Genomic DNA, 23,363 nt, shown 5'->3' with positions numbered 1-23,363 from the left:
CCTCTGTACTCCTTGTCGTCCCCATCAGTGATGAGGCCGACTATTGCAGAGTCATCAGAGAACTTCTGCAGGAAGCACTGGGTGGAATTGTGGGAGAAGTCTGCAGTGTAGATGGTGAAGAGGAACGGAGCCAGAACCGTTCCCTGTGGGGCCCCCGTACTGCAGACGACCCTGTCCGACACACAGCCCTGAGTCCTCACATACTGTGGTCGGTCGGTGAGGTAGTCCAGGATCCAGGTAGTGAGGTGATGGTCCACTCCAGAGTTCACCAGCTTGTCCTTTAGAACCGAGGGAAGAATGGTGTTGAAGGCACTGGAGAAATCAAAGAACATGATTCTCACAGTGCTTCCAGCGGTCTCCAGGTGAGCGAGGGAACGATGTAGGAGGTGAATGATGGCATCATCCGCTCCAATGCCAGGCTGGTAGGCAAACTGAAGTGGGTCCAGTGATGAGCTTGTTAGGCGCCGAAGCTGAGCCAGGACCAACCGCTCCAGGGTCTTCATCAGGTGGGATGTCAGAGCCACCGGCCTGTAGCTGTTGAGGTCCTTGGGGCGTGAAGTCTTATATTCAGGTCAAACACGAGTCTGACGAACAGCAGATCACCTGACCTCTCTTCTTCATCTTAACAATTTCACTTATTCATCAACACGGGCGGACATTAAGTCTGTGTGTCCTGGGGTGGGTGGGTGAGGGGGAGTGGGCCTTCTCTAAACATTCCCAGGTGTTTTCCGGTGAAGGTGAGATTTTATTATTTTTAATAGAAGGAACATCTTCACTTATTTAAAGACAAGAACACAGACGTCAGACACCAGAGGTTTGTGTTAACAATCCAGATCCAGACTTTGTGTAAGCTGAGCTCAACAAAGCCTAAACCCCACTCAGAGAAGTTAATCCAGACTTCCTGCTTCAGGCTCTGAGCGAGCTCCAATAAAAGGTCGTTTTTGACTCTTCTGCATGTTTCTGGATGTTTGAGGTGATGTCTAACGCAGTCACAGTCATCACCACAGAAACAGAAACACAGAGAGCTTCTCCCAGCTGCTGTGGCACATTTCCACAGCAGACCCTCTCAGGGACCTGCGCCCCGTCCTTGTCTCAGACAGGACCTTTTGCACATTTAGTTCACGTGTTCAGCACAGAGCCACGTCTAAAGGAAAACCACCCAACCTTAAACTGCGACTTGTATCAGTGGAGTTGGTGCAGCATGACTGGCACTCTGAGATTAGAGGAACTTTGAGATTTGCGTTAAATCCTCAGAAAAATACAGAGTCTGGTTTGTGGGGTTTTCTCTGAGGCGCCTTCAGACTCTCTTGACTTGAAAATGTAAATTTTTTTCTTGAGCTTCTCCTGCAGAGAATCCACGACAGCAGCTCTGCAGGACTCGGCTGTTTTCACTCACAGCACATTCAAAATGATCGTTAACTGAGTAAAACACAGAGGACACAGATAAACACCAGCCCAGAAAATAAGATAAAGAAAAACATGTTAAATTAATATATTTTTAAAAAAATGAATAAGTAAGAAAGTAAGTAAAGTTCATTTAGCGCTTTTCACAGACAGTCACAAAGATTAAAATAAACAGTACAATCAATGGACATTATACACAATGTAAAAGGTTTAAATGTAAATTAAAAATGTGAAGAATATAAAACACGTAGATCAGCAAAAGGCTTGTTTAAACAGAAACGTTTTAACTGCTTTTTCAAAGAATCCACGGAGTCAACCAAACGTAGAGTGATGGTAAACTGTTCCACAGCCGTGGTGCACAGACTGAAAGGCTCTGCCCGCTTCGGTCGTGTTCGAGGAACAACCAACAGACTCTGCGTCTGTGCGCGTGGACGACGAGCAGCGTATTTTGTAAGAAGCTCGGATGAATAATCTGGGGCCGTTTAGTGCTCTGTATGTTAAAACAAGAATTTTAAAACGAATTCTAGAATCTATTGGGAGCCAAAGTAAAGAATATAAGATGGGAGCTAGAACGAGTTCGTGGGCTGGCTGCTGCGTTTTGTATCACCTGGAGGCGAGACAGAGATGACTGATCCAAGCTGGTGAACAGGGAATTACAGGAATCTAAATGCATGAATGAGTTTTTCCAGTTCAGCTGCAGAGACCATAAGTCGTACAACACACAACACTTGTGTGTTGTTCAAACAGCGCTGTGTTTACTGCAGTCTGTGGTGTCATAATCATTTGTGGATTATTCTACATAAAAAATGTGGAATTTTCTGAAAGTTTAATCCTGGATTTTTTAAACTATCCTGGGATGAATATTTTCTTTTTTTTTCTTTTTTTTTTTTTTTCTTCTAAATGACATCAGAAACAGCAGTATGCGACATTACGTGATGGCAGAGCTTCAGTTCATCCTTTGTCATTTTTTTTTTTTTTTTTTTTTAATAAATAGGACAGGGGGAATGAATGAGAGAAAGAGGGGGAGAGAAAGAAAGAAAACCAAAGGGGAGAAGAGACGGTGAGAAGGGGGGGAAGAGAGAGAGAAAAAAAAAAGAACTCCTGGGTCACCTGTATGGAGAAAAAAAAAAAAACAAACAAAAAAAACAAACAAACAGAGGAGACAGCAAACAACAAAGAGCAACATAATAATAGAGAAAACAAAGCACCATCACAATAAACTAGCTAGTCATAGATATCAGTATTTACTAAGTAATAAACGATATTGTGCAGCACGCAAGATAGACAGCGCACAGTGTGCTTTGAGGCAGCAGCCAAGAAAGCTTTAGTCCGCGTCTGTGAATACCCATGTGTGCATACCTGTGTGGATCAGCATGCTTGCATTCCAAAGGTTTCTCCATGTAATGATCTGCTAGGGAGTGTGGGGGGGCCACAGCCCCGTCCTCCAGGGTGTGAAGCGGGTATGGAGGAGATCAAAACTCCAGACATCCAGAGGCCCCCAGAACACAAGAGACCATGGAAGACCAACAGAGGGGCAGCCGCGCCACTGTTCCAGTAAGAGCTGAGGAGAGTCCCAGATGAGGGCTCACTCAGCAGCCGCGGAGCAGAAGCCAGGGGGGGTTGCAGTGACGCGCCCGTGAGCTCCGCCGGCCCCCAGCTGCGCCTGAGTGACCGAGCCCCAGGCCGAGAGGCCGGGGGCACCCCACCTCCAAAGGGGCCCGAGCGAGCCCCAGGCCCCAGGCCCCGACAAGCGGCCGCCAAGGAGTGAGCCGGTGTGTACCCGGACGCCCACCCCCAGACACAAAGAACCACCAACACACCGACACCTGAGGGAGTCCGCCACCGGCAGGGGAAGTGGTGGTGGGTGGAGATAGGCCTCCAAACCTTGGAGGGCCTGAGGTGTCCCCAGAGAGGTGGCGTCTGATACCCAACCTGACATATAGACACAGACATACAGACACACACAGACACAAACATCCATTCCCACCCTCATGCTCTCACTTACTCCACACTCAACCAACGTGGAGACAGACATAACAAGACGCTGTACACACAATCACACTCCCCAAGCGTACTCTACAAACCGGGATGAATATTTTCTAATGAACATTTTTATTGGTGGTCCTGATATGACGTCATAGTGCCAGTAAATTCATAAATAAAGCAGAAAAAATGAAAATATATATACAGGTGAAATAAACTGACTAAAGACAAATATATAAATTATTTGCCAAAAATAAAGTCGCTGGCCACTTTATTAGGCACACCTGCAGATATCTAATCAGCCAATCACGTGGCAGCTCAGTGCATTTAGGCACGTAGAGACCTTCTGAAGCACAAACCGAGCATCTGGATGGGAAGACAAAGCTGCAGCAGCTGCGTGATGATGTCATGATTACGTCATATCAGACCAGAATCAGAGGAATGTTTGCAGCTCCACGTTGAGTCAGAGCCGTGAAGACTCTGAAGGTAAACGAGGTCCAATCAGGCAACAGCAGGGTGGCGTTAGTAAACCGCCCGTGAGTGAACGAATTTATTTATACATTTAATTTTAATCAGCATTTATTTTACCTCAACATCTGTCCCCATGCCTCTCGCTCTTTTTTAAAACTCTCTTTTTTTGGTCCAAGTATATAAAAACCCAGACGATGTAAGTGAGACAGCGCCCTCTGCTGGTGATTCATGCGACTCAACAGATTAAAAAACACTCCGTTCAAACATTTCCAACATTTTTCTCACTTGTCCAAATCTGCTGAACCTGTCAGTTTTCTGTATTAAGCTGTGAAGTTACCTTTTCAAACTATTCATTTGTGCTTAGCTTTCAAGGCACCAACACGCTGCGTGATTTCCAGTATTGGTCAAGTTACTTGAAAAAAGTAATCAGTAACTAATTACTGATTACTCCCCCAACAAAGTAATCCCATTACTTTACTGATTACTTATTTTCAAAAGTAATTAATTACTTAGTTACTTTTTAAAAACACGATTTACAACCTGAACAGGTGATAAAGCGATAGATCTTTCAGCCCAATTCTACTTTTTCTACATAATCATCATACAAAATGTAATCAAATGGAAAAGTCTCTTTTTAAAACTTGTCTTATTAGTTTTAATCTTTTAACTTTATGCATCAAGTAAACATTTAATTATATGCAACATTCTCTGACTGGAAGAAATTAGTTTAACATTGAAACCTATTTTCTGCACATTCCAGCACATAAAATAAAATATTTTGTGTGTTTACACTCAGTCTTTCAAATAGATGCAAGTAAAACACAGCAGAAAATAAATAAAGTCAAACACTAGCGGTCCTGTTGCTCTATTTTCACCTGTAAAAGCATGAGTGGGGTAGGCGGAGGGTTACCCTGGTGCAGGTGTGCCGCGGTCAGTGGAAGAATCCGCGAGTTTCTCTGTGAGTTTCCCATTACGTCGTAGCTACTCGGTGCTTGTTGGAAGTTTAGGGGTTTTTTTCGCTGTAAAAAGAAGTTTTCTTCCGACGCACAGCGGACACTAATGTTTTTGTCACTTTTTATGGACTCAAACTCAAAGTAAGGTCAGTACAGTGGGGCAAAAAAGTATTTAGTCAGCCACCGATTGTGCAAGTTCCCCCACTGAAAATTATGACAGAGGTCAGTAATTTGCACCAGAGGTACACTTCAACTGTGAGAGACAGAATGTGAAAAAAAAATCCATGAATCCACATGGTAGGATTTGTAAAGAATTTATTCGTAAATCAGGGTGGAAAATAAGTATTTGGTCACCTCAAACAAGGAAAATCTCTGGCTCTCACAGACCTGTAACGTCTTCTGTAAGAAGCTTTTCTGTCCCCCACTCGTTACCTGTATGAATGGCACCTGTTTGAACTCATCATCTGTATAAAAGGCACCTGTCCACAGCCTCAAACAGTCAGACTCCAAACTCCGCCATGGCCAAGACCAAAGAGCTTTCGAAGGACACCAGGAAAAGTATTGTAGACCTGCACCAGACTGGGAAGAGTGAATCTACAATAGGCAAGCAGCTTGGTGTGAAAAAATCAACTGTGGGAGCAATCATCAGAAAATGGAAGACATACAAGACCACTGATAATCTCCCACGATCTGGGGCTCCACGCAAGATCTCATCCCGTGGGGTCAAAATGATCATGAGAACGGTGAGCAAAGATCCCAGAACCACACGGGGGGACCTGGTGAATGACCTGCAGAGAGCTGGGACCAAAGTAACAAAGGTCACCATCAGTAACACACTACAACGGCAGGGAATCAAATCCCGCAGTGCCAGACGTGTTCTGCTGCTGAAGCCAGTGCATGTCCAGGCCCGTCTGAAGTTTGCCAGAGAGCACATGGATGATACAGCAGAGGATTGGGAGAATGTCATGTGGTCAGATGAAACCAAAGTAGAACTTTTTGGTATAAACTCAACTCGTCGTGTTTGGAGGAAGAAGAATACTGAGTTGCATCCCAAGAACACCATACCTACTGTGAAGCATGGGGGTGGAAACATCATGCTATGGGGCTGTTTTTCTGCCAAGGGGACAGGACGACTGATCCGTGTTAAGGACAGAATGAATGGGGCCATGTATCGTGAGATTTTGAGCCAAAACCTCCTTCCATCAGTGAGAACTTTGAAGATGAAACGAGGCTGGGTCTTCCAACATGACAATGATCCAAAACACACCGCCCGGGCAACAAAGGAGTGGCTCCGTAAGAAGCATTTGAAAGTCCTGGAGTGGCCTAGCCAGTCTCCAGACCTCAACCCCATAGAAAATCTGTGGCGGGAGTTGAAAGTCCGTGTTGCTCGGCGACAGCCCCAAAACATCACTGCTCTCGAGAAGATCTGCATGGAGGAATGGGCCAAAATACCAGCTACTGTGTGTGCAAACCTGGTAAAGACCTATAGTAAACGTTTGACCTCTGTTATTGCCAACAAAGGTTATGTTACAAAGTATTGAGTTGTATTTTTGTTATTGACCAAATACTTATTTTCCACCCTGATTTACCAATAAATTCTTTACAAATCCTACCATGTGGATTCATGGATTTTTTTTTCACATTCTGTCTCTCACAGTTGAAGTGTACCTCTGGTGCAAATTACTGACCTCTGTCATCATTTTAGGTGGGGGAACTTGCACAATCGGTGGCTGGCTAAATACTTTTTTGCCCCACTGTAGGTTCCTCTTCGCTGCCACAACAGTGCCTCTTCACGACCGCCATTCCTCCCCAGGTGAGTGAGCTACTCAAACATGTAGAGAAGTTATGGCAGGTAGATGTTGTCCCGGTGCCAGAAGGCAAGGTGGTTACCCTTTCAAGAGAAGACAACTATGCAGTTAGCCTGCTAGAGCAGAAGACAGTTCGTGTAGAAGTCGAGGGCATCCAACGTTATGCCACCCCCCTCCTTCGCCGCCAGAACATGCCACACCTTAAAGCTAGCCCTAACACTGTCGTTCCCAGTTTGACAAGTGTGGAGAGAAGGCTCCAGAAAGATCCAGAACGAGTTAAGATCTACCGGGCGGAGATAGAGAAGTTGGTCGACTTCAAGGTCTTCGTCGGTACCCACGTGGCTGAGATCCACGAAGTAACTCACTCGCACACCTGGTGTTATGTGGATTCAGCCCAGAACCCTGCGGATGATATAACCCGTGGGAAGTCCCTTCCCGAGCTGACCAGACCCAACAGATGGAGTCAAGGGCCTCCTTTCCTGCTCCTAGGTCCAGAACAGTGGCCTCCAGAGCCAAGTGGCACCCTGGCTGAGCCTCCAGGCCCATCTGAGCTCCGTAAAGAGACCTTTCGTGGAGTTTCTACCACCTTTGACCCCACCACCTCGAACTTCAGCAAATATGACACCTGGACACAGCTGCTGGAAGCTGCTATTACGCAGTTGCATGGGGCGGCCAAAGGCGGTGGAACTTCATCGGCTTATGACTATATTCGAGCAGAGATGCACTTCCTGAGAGAAGCTCAACAGGAGAGCTTCCCTGAGAATTATCGACTCCTTAAGCAGGGGAAATCTATCAGTCGCAGCAGTCGTTTCCTTGCACTATCCCCTGAGTTCGACCACGAGAATGAGGTCATCCGTGTAGGTGGACGTCTTCGCCGCTCTGAAGATCTCGCCTTTACCAGCTCCCATCCTTTAGTTTGGGATCCAACACATCCAGTCACCCGCCTGTTCATCCAGGACGTCGACAGTCGCCTGCGTCATCCAGGGCCAGAGAACTCCAAGCAGCTTTTGCAGCCATGACCTCTGACCTGCAGAAGCTCCTGGCTCCCCATAAGATTGTCTTCCACTTCAATCCACCAGCGGCTCCTCATTTCGGGGGAGTGTGGGAGCGGGAGATTAGGTCTGTCAAGACGGCACTCTACACTACAGTAGGATCCCAACCCCTTCTGGAAGAGGTCCTCCGCACGGTCCTTGTGGAGGTGGAGGGCATCTTGAACTCCAAACCACTAGGTTATGTCCCGTCTGACATCAGTGATCCTGATCCAGTGACCCCCAACTGCTTTCTGATGGGGCGGCCTGATGGAGCACTTCCTCAAGTGGCTTGCCCCAAAGAAGAGCTCCTGAGTCGCCGGAGGTGGAAGCACTCCGAGGTGCTGGCTGACCACTTCTGGTCTCGATTCATCCGGCTGTACCTTCGAAACCTGCAGCTTCAGCAGAAATGGCGGTCATCCCCCGCAGATGTCACAGAAGGTTTGGTGGTGATGATCGTAGATCCTCAGCTGCCTCGCGCTTCCTGGCTCGTGGGTCGCATCTCCAAAGTCCACCCCAGTCCCGAAGGGCACATCACGTCTGCTGACATCAAGGTGAAGGACTGGACCTTCACCCGACCTGTGGCGAGGCTGGTGGTACTGCCTGCCCTCCCGGACGAAGACAAAGGACAATCACCGCAGGGGCGGATCTAGAGAAATTTTCTGGTGGCATCAGGGTGGCAAAGAAATCAAATGGGGTGGCAAAATCGAAGCCCTTTTTTTCTTACACATATGCAGGTGGTTATACCGTATTTTCACAACCATAAGGCGCACTTAAAAGTCTTAGATTTTCTTCAAAAAGTACGGCGCGCCCTATAGCGCAGTGCGCCCTGTGTGTTGTAAGGAGGACGTAGTAGAGAACACCATGAGAACGCTAAAGGGTGAAGTGTGTGCGTTGACTTTATCGCACATACCTGTATAAAAGAACAGGTATGTGCGTTATGCAGGACATCGTTGTTTTAACAACCCTGAAAGTGGCAAAGAGACACGCTTACGAAGCACAGTTTAAACTGAAGGCCATCAGCTACGCGGAGGAACATGGAAATCGAGCAGCGGCGAGAGAATTTAAGATTAACGAATCGATGGTTCGCAAATGGAGGAAGCTAGAAAACAAGCTCCGGCAGGTCAAGAAAACGCAGCTGAGTTTCCGCGGACATAAGGCGAGGTGGCCCGAGTTGGAGGAAAGACTCGAGCGGTGGATCATCGAGCAAAGCGCGAGCGGGAGAAGCGTTTCGACGGTCACCATTCGGCTAAAAGCAGTTTCACTTTCACTTTTTATGAAACGGTGCCATTTTTCCATCCGGACCAGGACTACGGTAGCGCAGCAACTTCCAGCGGATTATAAGGAAAAGCTGGCCATCTTCCGCTCCTACTGCAGCAAACACATCGGCGACAAACACATCCAGCGATGGATGACGGATGGAGACCACAGTTTCACCAAGAGTGGAAGGCAGCGCCGGGCGAGTTACGCCACAATTTGCCAATGGATTGTAGATGCTTGGGCTAACATGTCTGCTGGCACTGTTGTTCGAGCTTTCGCAAAAGCCGGCATCATTTCCGAGGAGCCGCACGGCACGGAAAGTGACTCTGACAGTGAAGAAAGTGAACCTGGCATGTTTGATGGAGATTTAGCGCAGCTGTTCAATTCAGACCCAGAGGATGAGGACTTCGATGGGTTTGATTGATGATAAAAATGTGAGTACCAAACTTTGTTTTGCTCCTGCTTTATTTTTAAATACGCACACTTGTATGCTTGTGTGTTGTTGATGATGACGATTACCGGTAATAAAAATGTGAGTAAGGTACCGAACTCAGGTTTGCTCCCGCTTTATTTTTAAATACGCATACGGTACTTGTATGCGCCCTATGATCCAGTGCGCCTTATGTGTGTGTTAAATACAGTAATGGCACACATAACTGAGACTGCGCCTTTTAGCACAGTGCGTCTTATGGTCGTGAAAATACGGTATATGGTTAAAATAATCCAAATACAGTAAGCATACACGTCATATAACTTAATTATTGTCTGTAGCCCACATAATTAAACACTTTAGTTACATAAAACATGTGAGTTTTGATGCTACGTACTGTACAGCCTGTATAATAAATAAATATGTAGCCCAATAAGTATCAAATCCAGAAAGCTACACAACATGGGGCGGTTCATTTACAAATGCAAGTCTGTTTTTTGTCAGAAAACAGTCACATTGTTACAGCTTAAATTACACAAAATGTCAGAAATCTGCACCGTCATGAACAAAAATTTAAACCTAATTTTTTCTTGATTTGTTGGATCAACCCACAGAGGTCTGAAATACAACCGGCCATTTTTGACTCCTTTTGAGTTTACGTTTGTATTTCACCCTCAAATTGTTAAATTTTTCCCCCCCGTTGCCTTGTTTGGTATCTTTTCAGCTCAACTGAATTTAGTTGTTTTGACTGACATACTGCATTAGTATTACTGATCTGAAATCACACAAAGAACTTAAAATCCTAGTAGTATTTTTTTTACTCTAAACAAAAACCCACAGACATGTTGAGCAAATGTTTATAACTTGAAATACAAATATAAAATGTACATTTTGTAAACATATACAGCTATTTATCTAAAAATGCAGCCAATACACCTGCCGTTTTTTTTTTCATTTTGTATAAGAATTTAAAAATATTACTAAAACTAAAGTGAGAGAACAATCAGGTTTCGCAATAAGATGCCCCACAAATGATGTGTGCCTGTAAAAAAAGCTTGTCCACCAAAAGACAGAACAGCTCAGGGATAAACCTGCAGGCCTGACAACAGCAGCTGTATCACTCCGCTGGTTTTCTACTCAGTGACAGTGTTTATATTGCAAATGTGCCTTTGTGACACAAAACAAAACAACGACTACACAACACAACACACTAAGTATACACTCCACACTAAACGTCACAAATCTGCCACATCTAAACTCTCTCTCTCGCTCGCTCTGTCTCGCTGCCGTTACCGTCACCCCCAAAAGTTTTCCCTCTTCCTAAACAACCAAATCCCACATGTTGACTTTTGTTTTTTAAATTGGGCGACATGGTGCATTTTTCCACCGATAGGAAAGAGGGTTTTCGCGCTGTCCTTAGAAAACGCTTAAAACACAAACACACACACAAACGTGACGACAGTATTTAGAACAAAGCATGGCTTCTATATATTATCATAACTCTGGATTTACTGGCCTGTAATTAAAATTTAAAAACTTTGAAGTCCGAACTTTCAATGTGGCTGAAACAGAGACTCAGCGTGGCTGCAGCTTGTTGCTGTGTCAGCTTACATTAGTCATGTGATCTGGAGGTGCAGCGTGTCCGTGGACCACAGAGGGTTAATAACACTCACCTTCCTTCCATTTCCACAGTGTAACATCCACCCACCTGTGTAAAAAGCGAAATTCCCATGGTGTTGTTCAGAATGTGCTCTGGCACGATCATAAGCATCGCTTGCTACTGAAAACAAGAAAAAAGCCGGTCCTGCTATGGGCTGAACCATTTGTTACTGGTGCAGGGGGAACACTATGCAATATATTCAGTTTTAGCATTTATATTCACTGCTGACTGTAACTACGCTCAAAATGTTAATGCTGTCTTATTTTAATAAACAACACTGTCATATGCAAAACTGGGGTGGCAAGGGATCATTTTAGGGTGGCACTTGCCACCCCATGCCACCCTTCTAGATCCGCCCCTGTGCAGCTCTACTTCAATATATCAAATATTTGTGTCATTCTCAAAACTTTTGGCCATGACTGTACTGAGAAGCTACGAGAGGTGGCCAAAGAAAAGGACAGGTCTTATCCATCAGAGAAAAACCCAACATACACCCACCCCTGCCCAGCTCCTCTCAGGAGACTGAGATGAGTATGAAGATGTCTAGCACATATCAACAGCCGAGGGTCCCTGCCCACGGGGAGCTGAGGGTCCCTGAGGGTCCCTGCCCACGGGGAGGTGATGCCACCCCATCCAGGTCAGTCCTCCTGCAGGTGGATGGGTCTGTGGTGGGGTGATTTAATTGTGGTCAATTTTAATCTATCCTCATGTTTATTTAACAAAAAAGTATTTTTAAAATCTGTATTTTACTTTTGTACCTTCATGTATTTAAAAAAACAGAAGTATTTAGAAAAAAGAAAGCGTGAGACAGCGCCTCCTGCTGGGCCCTCACAGCCAGAACCTTTTTAAGTTAACCTGCATTATTTAAAATAGTTTCTGCTTTTATTTTGTGGACACTCTTTAAGCAATAACTTCTGTTTGACACGAGTCCAAACTTGTGGGATTTTTAATTTTAAGTTTAAACTCAAACTAATCCTGATGAGTTGGATCTTCAGACTTTCAATGTGTGAAGAGGAAGAATGAGCCAACGCGATGAAGGAACAGGACAGATTTATTGAGACGTTTTCATTCACAGACCATAAAAACCAACATCAGCAGGTTCCAGTCAAACATCATTTTAACTGCGGCGCTCGATTTCACATTAATCTTTTACAAAATAAACGAAAGAAGAAGACGAGGCGACTGATTTTTAAGGTTAGTATCCTCCTCTGTACCCGCCGCCGCCTCTGTATCCTCCACCTCCTCCTCTGTAACCACCTCCTCCTCCACCTCCGCCTCCCCTATAACCACCTCCTCCTCCACCATAACCACCGCCTCCTCTGTATCCTCCACCACCCCTGTATCCTCCTCCTCCTCCATATCCTCCACCTCCTCTGTATCCCCCTCCTCCTCCTCCATATCCTCCCCTGTAGCCTCCTCCTCCTTGGTAACCTCTGCCGCCGCCTCCTCCATCAAAACGCGGCATCTTCGGAGGTCGTGGACCGTCTCCCATCCTGCACAGACACACAAACAGAGGAGATGAGATGTTTGAAGGTCTAAAGTTTGTTTTCAGAGGCGATGTGAGTAATAACAGGATGAAGCAGAGACCCAAAGAAGATCAAAACATCAAAGTTTCATCATAGAGGGAGAAAAATCTGCGATTTGAAAGGATGAACTAAAACGTTCCTTCATTCATGTGGAAAAAGGAAACAGGCAGGCTGCGTTTCCTGTCTGAGGACGTCCGTTACCTCTGGTTGGTGGCCATCATGTTGAGCCCGGCCGCCGACGGTTTGGAGACGTGTCTGATGACGTTCAGGAGCCGCTCGTTGGTTTGGTCCATCTGTCTGATGTACTCCGGGTCTTTGGTCACCTCCACCACCACCGCCTCCAGGGCGGCCCGCAGAGCCAGGATGTTCCCCGCCACCTCGTGAGCAATCGTCAGTTTGATCCTGCCATCATTAAAGTGAAAGGTCACTGAGAGGAGAGCGAATCGCAGTGCCTCAGAGGAAACAGGAAGTGAGTGAGAGTGCTGACGAGCTGCAGGTCGGTCGGTCACTCACCAGTCGTCGAGCTCCACGATCTCTCCGTTAGAGGTCACCTTCTTGCAGGCGAACAGCAGCAGCTGCAGAGGACTGACCAGAGTCATCCCTTTAGCCGAGATCGCTCTGGTTCGGATCTGAAAACAGAAACGTCCCCACCCGAGAGAAATGTTGGCTGTGATGCTGCGAGGGCCGTAAATTCATCTAAAAATTTATTTAGTGAGAAAACCTACAGAAAAAACACCTGCTGTTGTTAATTTACACAAAAGCAATAATATTCATGTTAAAAGGTGAACGTGGCAGTTTTGGGTTTCACCTTCTCGCCGAAGACGAAGAACGGCGACGGGTAGATCATGTCGTGGCTGCTGAAGGGACAGTTGACGGAGGATTTGTGGATGAGGGCGTTGCGCCCCTCGGTGGTCAGGATCTTCCTCTTCTCTTTGTGGTAGCAGACGTTGGGGTACGAGCCGAAGGTCAGCAGAGAGACCACCACGTCCAGGTTGTTGTCCGGCCCCACCGTGTTGAACATCTGCGTCATGAGACACTCTGAGGGAAACGAAAGTGCAGGTGAGCTCCCGGCCGGTTCAATCAGCTTTGTGTGTCAGGATGGTGCGTTCGGGTACCTTCAGGAAATCCAGAGTTCACCAGGATCTCCTTCAGCTGGACTTTGGCCTCCCAGGTCATCCTCAGAGTCGACATGTTGAGACGTTTGTGGTCACAGAAGCGACTCTCCGCCTCCTCTCCGTTAATCCTGAGCAGAACAACAAGTGTTCACAAACGAGACGTTTCAGGGAGAAAACGACACCTCCTGTCACTCGTGTTGCAGAGGTCTTTTGTAACTTTACCGCTCTACATGTGAAGTTTACCATTTTTCTGATTTAGCTATTCATTTGTAAGAGCATGCGGCACAGACCTGACGTCGTCCCAGGCCTGGAACACGGACAGCAGCGCCACGTGATCCGAGAAACGACTGCCAGCAAAGTTTCTGTGCACGAAGCCGAGACGCTTCCCCTCGTTGATGAAAGGCTCTGGGAAACAGGAGGCGGCCGAGATGGTGCACATCGCATCGCCGACGCTGGAGGGAAACACGAAAATGAGAATTTCATTTAAAGACGGGACGCTGAGAGAATCAGAAAATCAGCAGAGAGACGGAAAACTGACTGGAAGATGCAGCCCATGATCATCATCTTCCCCAGCCGAGGTTCGATCGGCAGCCGAGCCAGAATCCGCCCCAGAGGGGTCAGCTCGTCGTTGGAGTCCAGAGCGTCCAGCTCTGCAACAAACACGGAGATTACAGTGAAAATAATTCATGTGGAAACTGACGGCAAAAAAAGGATCTTCAAAAACAAAACATAACATGTCAACTTTATGAAGTACAGACAAGAATCAGACCAAAGGGCATAGAACCCCAACACAGGCATAAAAACAGGCCACAGCAGGGCTGATCATTTAAAATCTATAAATCAGAGCGTCAGATCTGTGAGAGGACAAACCAAGACACACAGAACTAAGTTCCCAGCAGCCCCGATAGTCCGTTTCCCTTCAGACCAGGCCTTTCGTACCTTTCAAGGTGTGTTCGGCCTCAATGACGGCGTCCAGTGGCGGTGGCTCGATAGCCTTAGACAGGAAGTGGCCGATGCCTCCGAGTCTCAGCAGTTTGATGCTCAGGGCGATTTCATGCAGCGGAGTTCTGAAGATCTCTGGAGTCATGTGAGTCTCCAACCTGCACAGCCACACAGAGACAGATGTTAACACCCAAACGCTGCAGCCCGCGGCGTGCCGGAGGATCAACGCGCCTTACTTGTCGAATCGAGCGCGGCTGCAGAGGTGGAAGCAGAACCCCGGTCGGACTCTGCCGGCTCGACCTTTCCTCTGCTCCAGGTTGGTCTTGGAGGCCCAGACGGTGGCGTAGTTGGTCATATTGTTGTGGGAGGTGAACAGCTTCACTTTCTGCCTGTTAGCACAGCAAACAGTGCGACCTTTAACCCCTAACCCGCTCAGACGCTGACCTCAGGAAGAGAAACTACACCTGTGAGCGCAGTGACACTTACTTGCAGGAGTCGATGACGTAGACGACATCGTTGATGGTGATGCTCGTCTCGGCGATGTTGGTGGACAGGATGACCTGAAACGTCAGCGTGTGGTTCAGACATGCTCAGTGCATGTAGCACATATCAGACACACTTCATCTCATCCACGTCGGTCATCGTTGAAACGGTTTGAATTCCACAAGTTAAATTTAGGATGAAGCTTTTATGTATTCCTGTCACTGACCTTTCTGATGTCATCAGGAACCGGTTCAAACACCCTCCTCTGCTCCTCTCGAGGTATCTGAGAGTGCAGCGGCAGGATTCGGTACCGGTTGCTTCCTGAAAAGCACAGCATACCAGATTTTTCACAGTGCTCTCGCACGATGAGCAACAACGCTACACAACACCAGCTAAAAACCAAGATCCAAGAAGTCTCTTGCTTTCCACTGCAGTGTCAGGGGGAGTGTTTCAGTCAACAGTCCCCACAGCAGTGACTCTCCACTTAAGGCGTTATTGGTGTTGTGTGGTGTGACGCGTACCGAAGTGTGGGTTGCTCTCCAGGTGTCTCTGCATGGAGTAGATGAGGTTCCAGCCGGGCAGGAAGACGAGCACGGCGCCGGCCACCTGCAGCGTCTCGATGTACTTCAGAAGCGCCTCCACCAGCTCGAAGGACGTTTCCTTCTCATTGATCTGAGACATCGAATGCTTCGTCTCCGGCGTATACTCCGGCCCGCAGATCACATTACAGTTAGTCTGGGGAGAAACGTTTTGCAATCACATGTAATTCTGACGTTCGTCACAGTGCAGAAGAATTTTAAAAACGTTTCTCACGTCGTCGTCTCCTCCCTCCTCGTCTTTGTCTTTCTTCTTTCGGTCCATCGGTGGAGGCACAAACTTTGTCATCTGGATGGAGTCCTCCAGGAAATACTCTGAAAACAAGGAAGAGGTTTTTTCAAACCTGCTGATATAACAATAACTGTTTACTACACTGATTATTGGCTTAAACAGTTTAGGGCAGGGGACCTCCAGGCCTCGAGGGCCGGTGTCCTGCAGGTTTAAGATGTCCTTCATCCAACACAGCTGATTTAAATGGCTAAATGACCTCCTCAGCATGTCCTGAAGTTCTCTAGAGGCCTGGTCATCAACTCATCATTTGATTCAGGTGTGTTGACCCAGGGTGAGATCTAAAACCTGCAGGACGCACCACGCTCACCATTACACCCAAACCTCCCGGCTAACGGGTCACCAAACACTTGTATGAGTGCTTATCCTCAGTTTATATTACAGGAAAGTCCACAGACAATCATCATTTTAATGTTTCCACACACAGGTGAGGCCGGTGAGTCGGAGGTACCTTGGACAGGGAAGGTGCGTCCAAACACCTCAATGACGGGGCAGCTGAAGAAGTACTCTCTGAACATGGTGGTGTCGATGGTGGCCGACATGAGGATGATGCGCACGTCCGGGTATGCCTGGACCACGTCTCTGAGGACCACCATGAGGAAGTCCGTCTGCACGGACACACAGAGGGTCAGACACATGGACAGAAGCCCCCGGGGTGTTTTTGGCTCAGTGAGTCCCTAAAAATCAGCGAACAAACAAACTCACGTTGATGTCTCTCTCGTGGATCTCATCGACGATGACGTGACTGATGCCTCTGATTCCTGCTTCCAGCTTCCGCAGAAGAACACCTGAAACACAGAAAACACTCAGATCTACACGGCCGGACCGCCAAATCGCTTCCCCCGCCCAGCGAAGTAACCACGGCTTCGCTGCTTAGTTGCTGAGGCAGCAGCACAGTGGTTTCCATACCGACGGTGCAGAAGAGGATGCTGGCGTGGGGTCGAGGCAGGACGGACTCAAATCGGACACTGTAGCCACAGCTTTTCCCAAGATCCTCTGCTCTCTCAAAGGCGACCCTCTCAGCCACGGACACGGCGCTGATCCTTCTGGGCTGCAGAGAAGAAGAAGGTCAGGGCTGCTGTGCGGAGGTTTACGGAGCACACGGAGCTCAAACACGGATCAGACCTCAAACTGCAATGAAGTGAGCTTAAAGCCGCTTAATGTTTGCTTGATCAACAATACAGAAGACAGGCTGTAAGCTCTCAGGTAAACGAGGCGGGTGAAAGGACGCCTCGGCGTTACCTGCGTGACCACGATGTTGCAGTCCGATGCTCGGCCCCCCTTGATGAAGCGGTCCAGGATGTACTGAGGGACCTGAGTGGTTTTACCGCAGCCCGTCGCTCCTCTGATGATCACCACAGGGCTTTTGTCGATGGCCGCCATGATCTCTTCCTCAAACTGTTTGACGGGCAGCTGCTCGCGCTCCATCAGGATCTGAACGACAGCATCGTTAAGTCTCACGGCACGCTTTCATCAACGCAGACGTAAAGGTAAAGGAGACTGACCTTCTGCAGGTTTTCATCATGCTCCAGCTGGTACTGCAGCTCGTCGTGCAGGTCGCCGCTGATCTGCTCCGGAGGGCACTGAAGGGGTTAGAACGGGGTCTTTACGGAAGGCTTTCACCACGACTCGCTCCGATTTAGAAATCAGAGTTTTGTCAGGAAAACAAAGGACAGAGGGAAGAGCTGCACGACTCTGATGACTGTAAGACACCGAGTGTCTGCACAGCCTGTGGGACTCGAATTAATAACATGATTTCTGAATACCTGCTAATAAAGATCAACGAGCCACAAACTGATCCTACTTTAGGGTTTCAGGGTTCGTGAGACTCACGTAGGCCAGCGGCCCCTCGTCGATGTTGCTGCTGGTCCAGGGGTTCCAGTTGACCTGAGGCGGCGACCAGGGGACGACTCCGGCTCCGGTCTGCCTCTGTGACGGCTCGAAGTACGCCAGCTTCCCCTGAACCAGAGACACCGGGCTGCTGGGGTCTGCAGGCTGGAACATAAAAACCTTCATGTTACTGAATCGAATGTAAACGCTCCGTTTATTCTGACGATGACAGTTTGCTTTGAAGAGCATCACCACATCACATCTGCAGTCCGGTGCACTGAAGAGTGTTTCACTGGTTTCATGCGTACGTCCACGAACATCAGCGCGACAGACTTCAGATTCGTCACAGCACACTGCTTTATTTGCTACGTGCTGCCTTTGAAGGGTGGGTTCGATTGACAGACACTGAACAGCAAGTGCGAACGCTTTCATGCGACTCACCGGTGGGGGGACGCTGACTCCGAGCTCCTGGACCACACAGGCCAGCTGCTGCTGTAGGTCTGGGGACACGTTGACCTCAAACGCCTCCAACTGTGCCAAAATAACAAAATCCTGTTTTAAAAACGAGCTGCGTGATGTGTCGTTCAGTCTCTGCCTGTTTTTAAACGTACAGTTTCTCCCTCCTTCTTCTTGGTGACCCCGGAGTACGCCTCGATGACTCCCAGGTGATACAGCTGTCGCACCAGAGACAGAGCGCACGATTGAGCCGCCAGCTTCTTGTTGGAGCCGTGCTCTCGAGCCGTGATCCCTGCAGAGCAAACCCGGCAACGTTTGACTCACACGAACAACAGAAAGCAACTGGTGTTTCATGGTTTCTGATCACATTTATCACAATTTCTGTAACTTTTCCATCCAGTGTTAATCCGAGAACAGACTAATAAAAATCGAATTCTTCTCGGGCACGCTCGCACAGAGTCCGGTGTGGTTGCCATTTTGGTTTGTAGCGCTCTCTCTGCGTCCTGTTCTGACCTCTTTCACTGCTGATCATCTAAAACAACTTCAGCATTTAATAGGAAATGTTCTGGAGTCTTACTTCTGCCGAGCTGCTTCACAAAAAGCTGCATCTCTGCTATGAAGCTCCTGCAGACACAAAGACAAACGTCACGGCTTCACTCCTTGTTTCTAGAACAAAAGCATCAAACTGCACGTAGACTTAGGAGCTGAACTCACCTGCTGCACTCTCAGGAGGAAGCCTGCATGTTTTTCTGCCAGACTTTGGGATTTTTAAAGACCAATCAACAGCTTTGATTCTCCTGGCTGCGCTCTGCCCTGCGGTGAACAGCGACACCAGAAATCACAACCAGACTCCACCAAGCCCTGAGCTGCACCCATGGGACAGCTTTAGTGCACCTAAACACTGTCCCATGTCTTCCTTTGGTGTGGTTGTGAGTTCTGGCATCACCTCGGTGTTCTTTGATGGAGCAGGAAACTCACTCCAGCCTCTGAAAGTAACCTCCTGCCCAATTCACCAGCTGACATTTATCACAGCTCATTTCTCACATTACAACAATTCATCAACTCAAACCAGTCTGGGTTTGTCGGGCTCAGGTTCTAGTTATTCTAGTTGTTCTTGTTTCAGTGCGAGTTAGCTGGTGTCTGCGCTCAGTTCGAACAGTGAGAGCTCTCTGGTGTAGCCGACACACTCTGGAGGTCTCTGGGTTTACAGCAAGTCCAGCAGAAAAACACACAGGAACGTCCTGAACATCAACCACCAACCAACACACGTCAGCTCTGCAGCGCGACACACACCAGCTGGGTCGTATTCAGGCTACTGTCACACATTTATGTGCACAAGGACAAAGAAGACGTGTTTACAGGTGTCTGGGAATACGATGACGGCTGAGCTGAGACCCAGCTGGTGCGTGCTGAAAGAGAATATAACCTTTAAGAATTTCATTCAACGAGGAAAATAACAGGAGAACTGAGACGGCAGCAGGAATAAAGAGAAAGATGTAAAAAGATCAAAAGGAAGCAGGAGATGAAAACAAGAGGAAACAGAAAGAAACAGCAGGAGAAGAAGGGGAGGACATAAAATCAACACGTCCTGTAAAACCCTCGCGCTGCTCTTTGGAGGAAATTATTTTAGAATAATCAGAAATTCCAAGTCTTGTTTTACATAAACTGGCAATTTTTTTATTTTTTTACAAAGAAGATTCAATTAAATTTTATTTATAAAGCGCCAAATGACAACAACAGTCGGCTCAAGGCGCTTCTGAGCGTTACCACCCGTCACTTCAAGGACAGCGCTCGCTCTCCGGGCAGAGCTTCGATTATTTGTGCCGAAGCCCCGCCCCCACCCTGTTGATCAACACTTACAGCTTACACCCTCACACGTCTCCTGCACATGCACAAAGTTCCACAACAGCTCAGTCTAGAGATGCCACCATCTCTGACTCCTCCCACAACACTGAAGAAACGCCATGTTAAGTTCATTCGTCGCCATCTTTACTGAGAAAACAACTAAAGCTGTTGTAAAGCTTTGCTGTAGCTCAGGCCAAAAATATGATTAGTTCGTGTTTCCCAGTCTGGTTGCCGAGCGGCTCTTTGGGGGCGGGGCCAATCTTTGCCATTATTGTATTTTCCAATGGATTTGATACATTTATGTAGAATCTGTGAGCTGAATGACTAAAATAAGCAGCGTTTATCAGAACGTATCAGTACAATCAGAAACTGAATGTCTGAACATGCAAGATAAAACAGGTGTGTGGCTGAAGGTCGGCTGTGAACTCCAAACCAAATCCAAACTGAAGGGAAACAAAAGACAAACACTTCCAGCAGAGATTCAATCAATTCTCTTCAAATGGAGAAATCAAGTCCTTTGGTCAAAATCACAGTTGCTTTTAGGAAATACTTCTGATTTTTCTTCAGCTAAAGAGAATTATTAAGCAGCTGAAGCTCATTAAAATCACAGTCACACCATCAGCGTTTGTTTCGGCTCCAGCTGTGACCCCTCAGACTGGATCTGGTTTAGAATTTCCAGCCGGTCTAAAAAGCTCTGAGATTCCAGACCTGTTGTGGTCCGGTCCCACTTGGCTGTATTTATACTCAGCACTGGTTTTCTCCTTCTGGAAGAACTGGTTCAGACGGGCCTTGGCGTTCTCCAGAGTCCAGTTTCCGTGAAGGTTAGCGTTCAGATCCACTTCCTCCGACTCCAGAGTCTGCAAACAAAAACACAGGCGGGAGTTCGTTTAGCGAGGGAGAGAAATCAAACCTGAAGAACAAATAAGGGAACTCATTCTGGTTCTAATGATGCATCTGCATATTATTAATGGCCAAAGTTTAAAAATAAAAGTAGAAACGTATTCCCCGAGTGCCAGTTTTCTTCATGAAAGCAGAGTCCTCGGAGTGTAAACTTGGCTGGTTGTTCCAAGTTTAGTAAATCTGTCCAAGGTTCTGGTTCAGATTTGAGCTTTAGGGGGACGACTGTAACTTAGGAGCAGCTTACTTCCTGTTAAGGAGCTTAATGTTAACATCACCAATGCTTTTCACTGCACTGTAATTTGGAATTATCTTGTACCGCCTGCGCTTCCTGTTCGTCTCTCTTGGCGTAATACTCCTTCAGGTTGGCTCCTCGGTCCCACTGAGCTCCTCCGTCACTTCCTCCTCTGCCCCAACCCGAGTTTCCTGCTCCTGCGTAACCCAGTCCGGTCACTCCTGGAACCGGCCCACTGACGCTGCTGTCCCCTGAGAACAATAAAGAAGGAGAAGCAGAAAGAAGCCGGCTGAATATCTGAACCCGTTTAATCCGACCCGCCTCACCACATTAAAGTAAGAACTTGTGATGTTTGGAGTCGTTAAAGCCACCATGCTGCCGGTACCTTGCTCAGCTTTCACTACCAGGTGAGGTGGTAGAGGACCGCTAGAAGGGAGGTTTCCAAAGCCAGCATCTGCAGCTGCATCAGGTTGATCTGCGATGGGAGCGCTCGCCTGATGGCAGAAAACGTACTTACTCATTTAAAAAAGACAAAGTGAGAGAAACAATCAGTTTTTATCTCTACAGAAAAAAACAGAAGGAAAAACAGGAACGGCTTCCTGACCCCGAGGGCCGGGACCTCTGCTGCGTTCATCTCTCCGATTCGGACCAGATAGTTGACAAAATCGCGGGCGGCGTTGGTCTGCGCGTCCTTCTTATTGGTGGAGTTTCCCATCCCAATGTAGTTGAAGCTATCGACTCGGACCTGCAGGGAGTACGGTGTAAGGTTAACAAAAACCTCACCGAGTGAAACCCCCTGATGTCAGAATGAACGCTCACCTCACACATAAACTTCTGCCTGTTTTTGTTGCCCGCTGCTCGGATGTCGTAGTTTGGAGTCAGCTTCTTTTTCCCACACCAGGCGTACAGGAAGTTCTTGATGTCTGCCATGGTGGACTGACAGGAGGGTCCTTCTCTTCCGTGGACCAGTTAATCTGAGAAACAAACTGCTGTCAAACTCCTTGATATTTAGCTTAGATCTGGCACTTACTGTGAATCATTTGGTTTGGAGTCACAGAGGGATGAAAGTCAGTAAATGTTGCTGAACTGAGGACGGATAATATTACATCTAAGAAATTACTGCAATAACTAACTGGCCAAACTCTGGTAGAAGCCTTGCTGCTGTCTGCTTACCACCTTTTAAGATGAACTTTGGTCTTGCCTGAACACAAACGGATCTTTGATAGTGACTCACTTATGTAAACATGGCTGTACGGATCACTTTACTCAACATAAATATGCAAATTAAATGAAGTAACTCAAACCCAGTCTTGATGGATGCATTTACTGCCCACCGCTAGGATAAATCCCGCTGTCTGCGGTGATTCTGGATACAAACGATAACAGCGTCATTAGCACAGCGGGTTGTTTTTACTGTGGGCTGGATTTCATAAAACACTGTTAGCATTCATTAGATTCAACTCTGTAATGTTTGGCTAGCATTTAACATTAGCCTCAAAGTGTAAAATTAAATTGATGACTTATAATCACGAATTTAAGTCACTTATCTTTAAACTTTCAGTACAATTTATATAAAAAATTGTTTCTGATAAATGCGTGACTGCAGGCTAACGTTAGGCCCCTGCTAGCTACTTATCACCGGAAGTTCAACTCACATCGCGTCGCAAAAAAATATGATTAAATTAAGAAGAAATGCGGGGGAAAATAATCCGAAGTATTTGTACTTACAGCCAGGGCAGAAAATCGCAAAAGCTGCTCCACACTTCAGCAGCTAAGCGCCGGCAGACTATCAGCGTTGGCTTCCTCCGGTTACGCTTCACTTTCGGTTAAAAATAAACGTAACTCCCGGTGCTTCAGCGCCCCCTCAGGCCGGAGGGAGAATCGGCCTCCATCAAGTTCTGTTTCTTCTTCTTCTTTTTTTACTATCTTTTTTTGCCTTTATTGTTCTAACACAGTGGAGAGAATACATGAAAGCTGTGCTCCATGTTCCTCTTTTCATGAACACTTTGGTCAGTCATCTTTACACCAGCAAAACAGATTTGAGCTCCATAGTTATAAATGCCTGTTAAGTATAAATGATCAAAACAGTGAAAGTTTTAAAGCCAGGCCATTATAAACCTTTAGTTTATATTTAGTATAAGTATTAGAAAAG

At 47.1% G+C, this 23,363-nt stretch overlaps 1 protein-coding gene across 1 annotated transcript; it reads right to left on the bottom strand.

Moving 5' to 3' along the window:
- Nucleotides 1–12,127: 12,127 nt before the first annotated feature.
- Nucleotides 12,128–23,024, bottom strand: dhx9 (DEAH (Asp-Glu-Ala-His) box helicase 9). Its single transcript, XM_085377372.1, has 28 exons — nt 22,940–23,024; nt 22,031–22,185; nt 21,816–21,956; nt 21,597–21,705; nt 21,296–21,462; nt 20,788–20,936; nt 18,812–18,858; nt 18,390–18,526; nt 18,220–18,309; nt 17,782–17,943; nt 17,454–17,531; nt 17,191–17,382; nt 16,858–16,999; nt 16,654–16,736; nt 16,400–16,556; nt 15,877–15,974; nt 15,585–15,798; nt 15,290–15,384; nt 15,067–15,140; nt 14,817–14,969; nt 14,578–14,738; nt 14,177–14,288; nt 13,929–14,090; nt 13,639–13,766; nt 13,332–13,561; nt 13,037–13,152; nt 12,725–12,925; nt 12,128–12,490 (listed from the first exon to the last, which is right to left on the bottom strand). The coding sequence occupies exons 2-28, from the start codon at nt 22,139–22,141 to the stop codon at nt 12,193–12,195; spliced, it is 3,807 nt and encodes a 1,268-aa protein (XP_085233498.1). The 5' UTR covers nt 22,142–22,185; nt 22,940–23,024; the 3' UTR covers nt 12,128–12,192.
- Between the last annotated feature and the right edge of the window lie 339 nt (nt 23,025–23,363).

The sequence above is a fragment of the Diplotaxodon limnothrissa genome, linkage group LG18 (genome assembly GCF_057381915.1).
Source record: "Diplotaxodon limnothrissa isolate DT_005_m linkage group LG18, D_limnothrissa_male_GT1.1, whole genome shotgun sequence".
Classification (NCBI taxonomy): Eukaryota; Metazoa; Chordata; class Actinopteri; order Cichliformes; family Cichlidae; genus Diplotaxodon; species Diplotaxodon limnothrissa.
The sequence above is the reverse complement of the archived record's forward strand: the minus strand, read 5'-3'. Positions and strand labels throughout refer to the sequence as shown.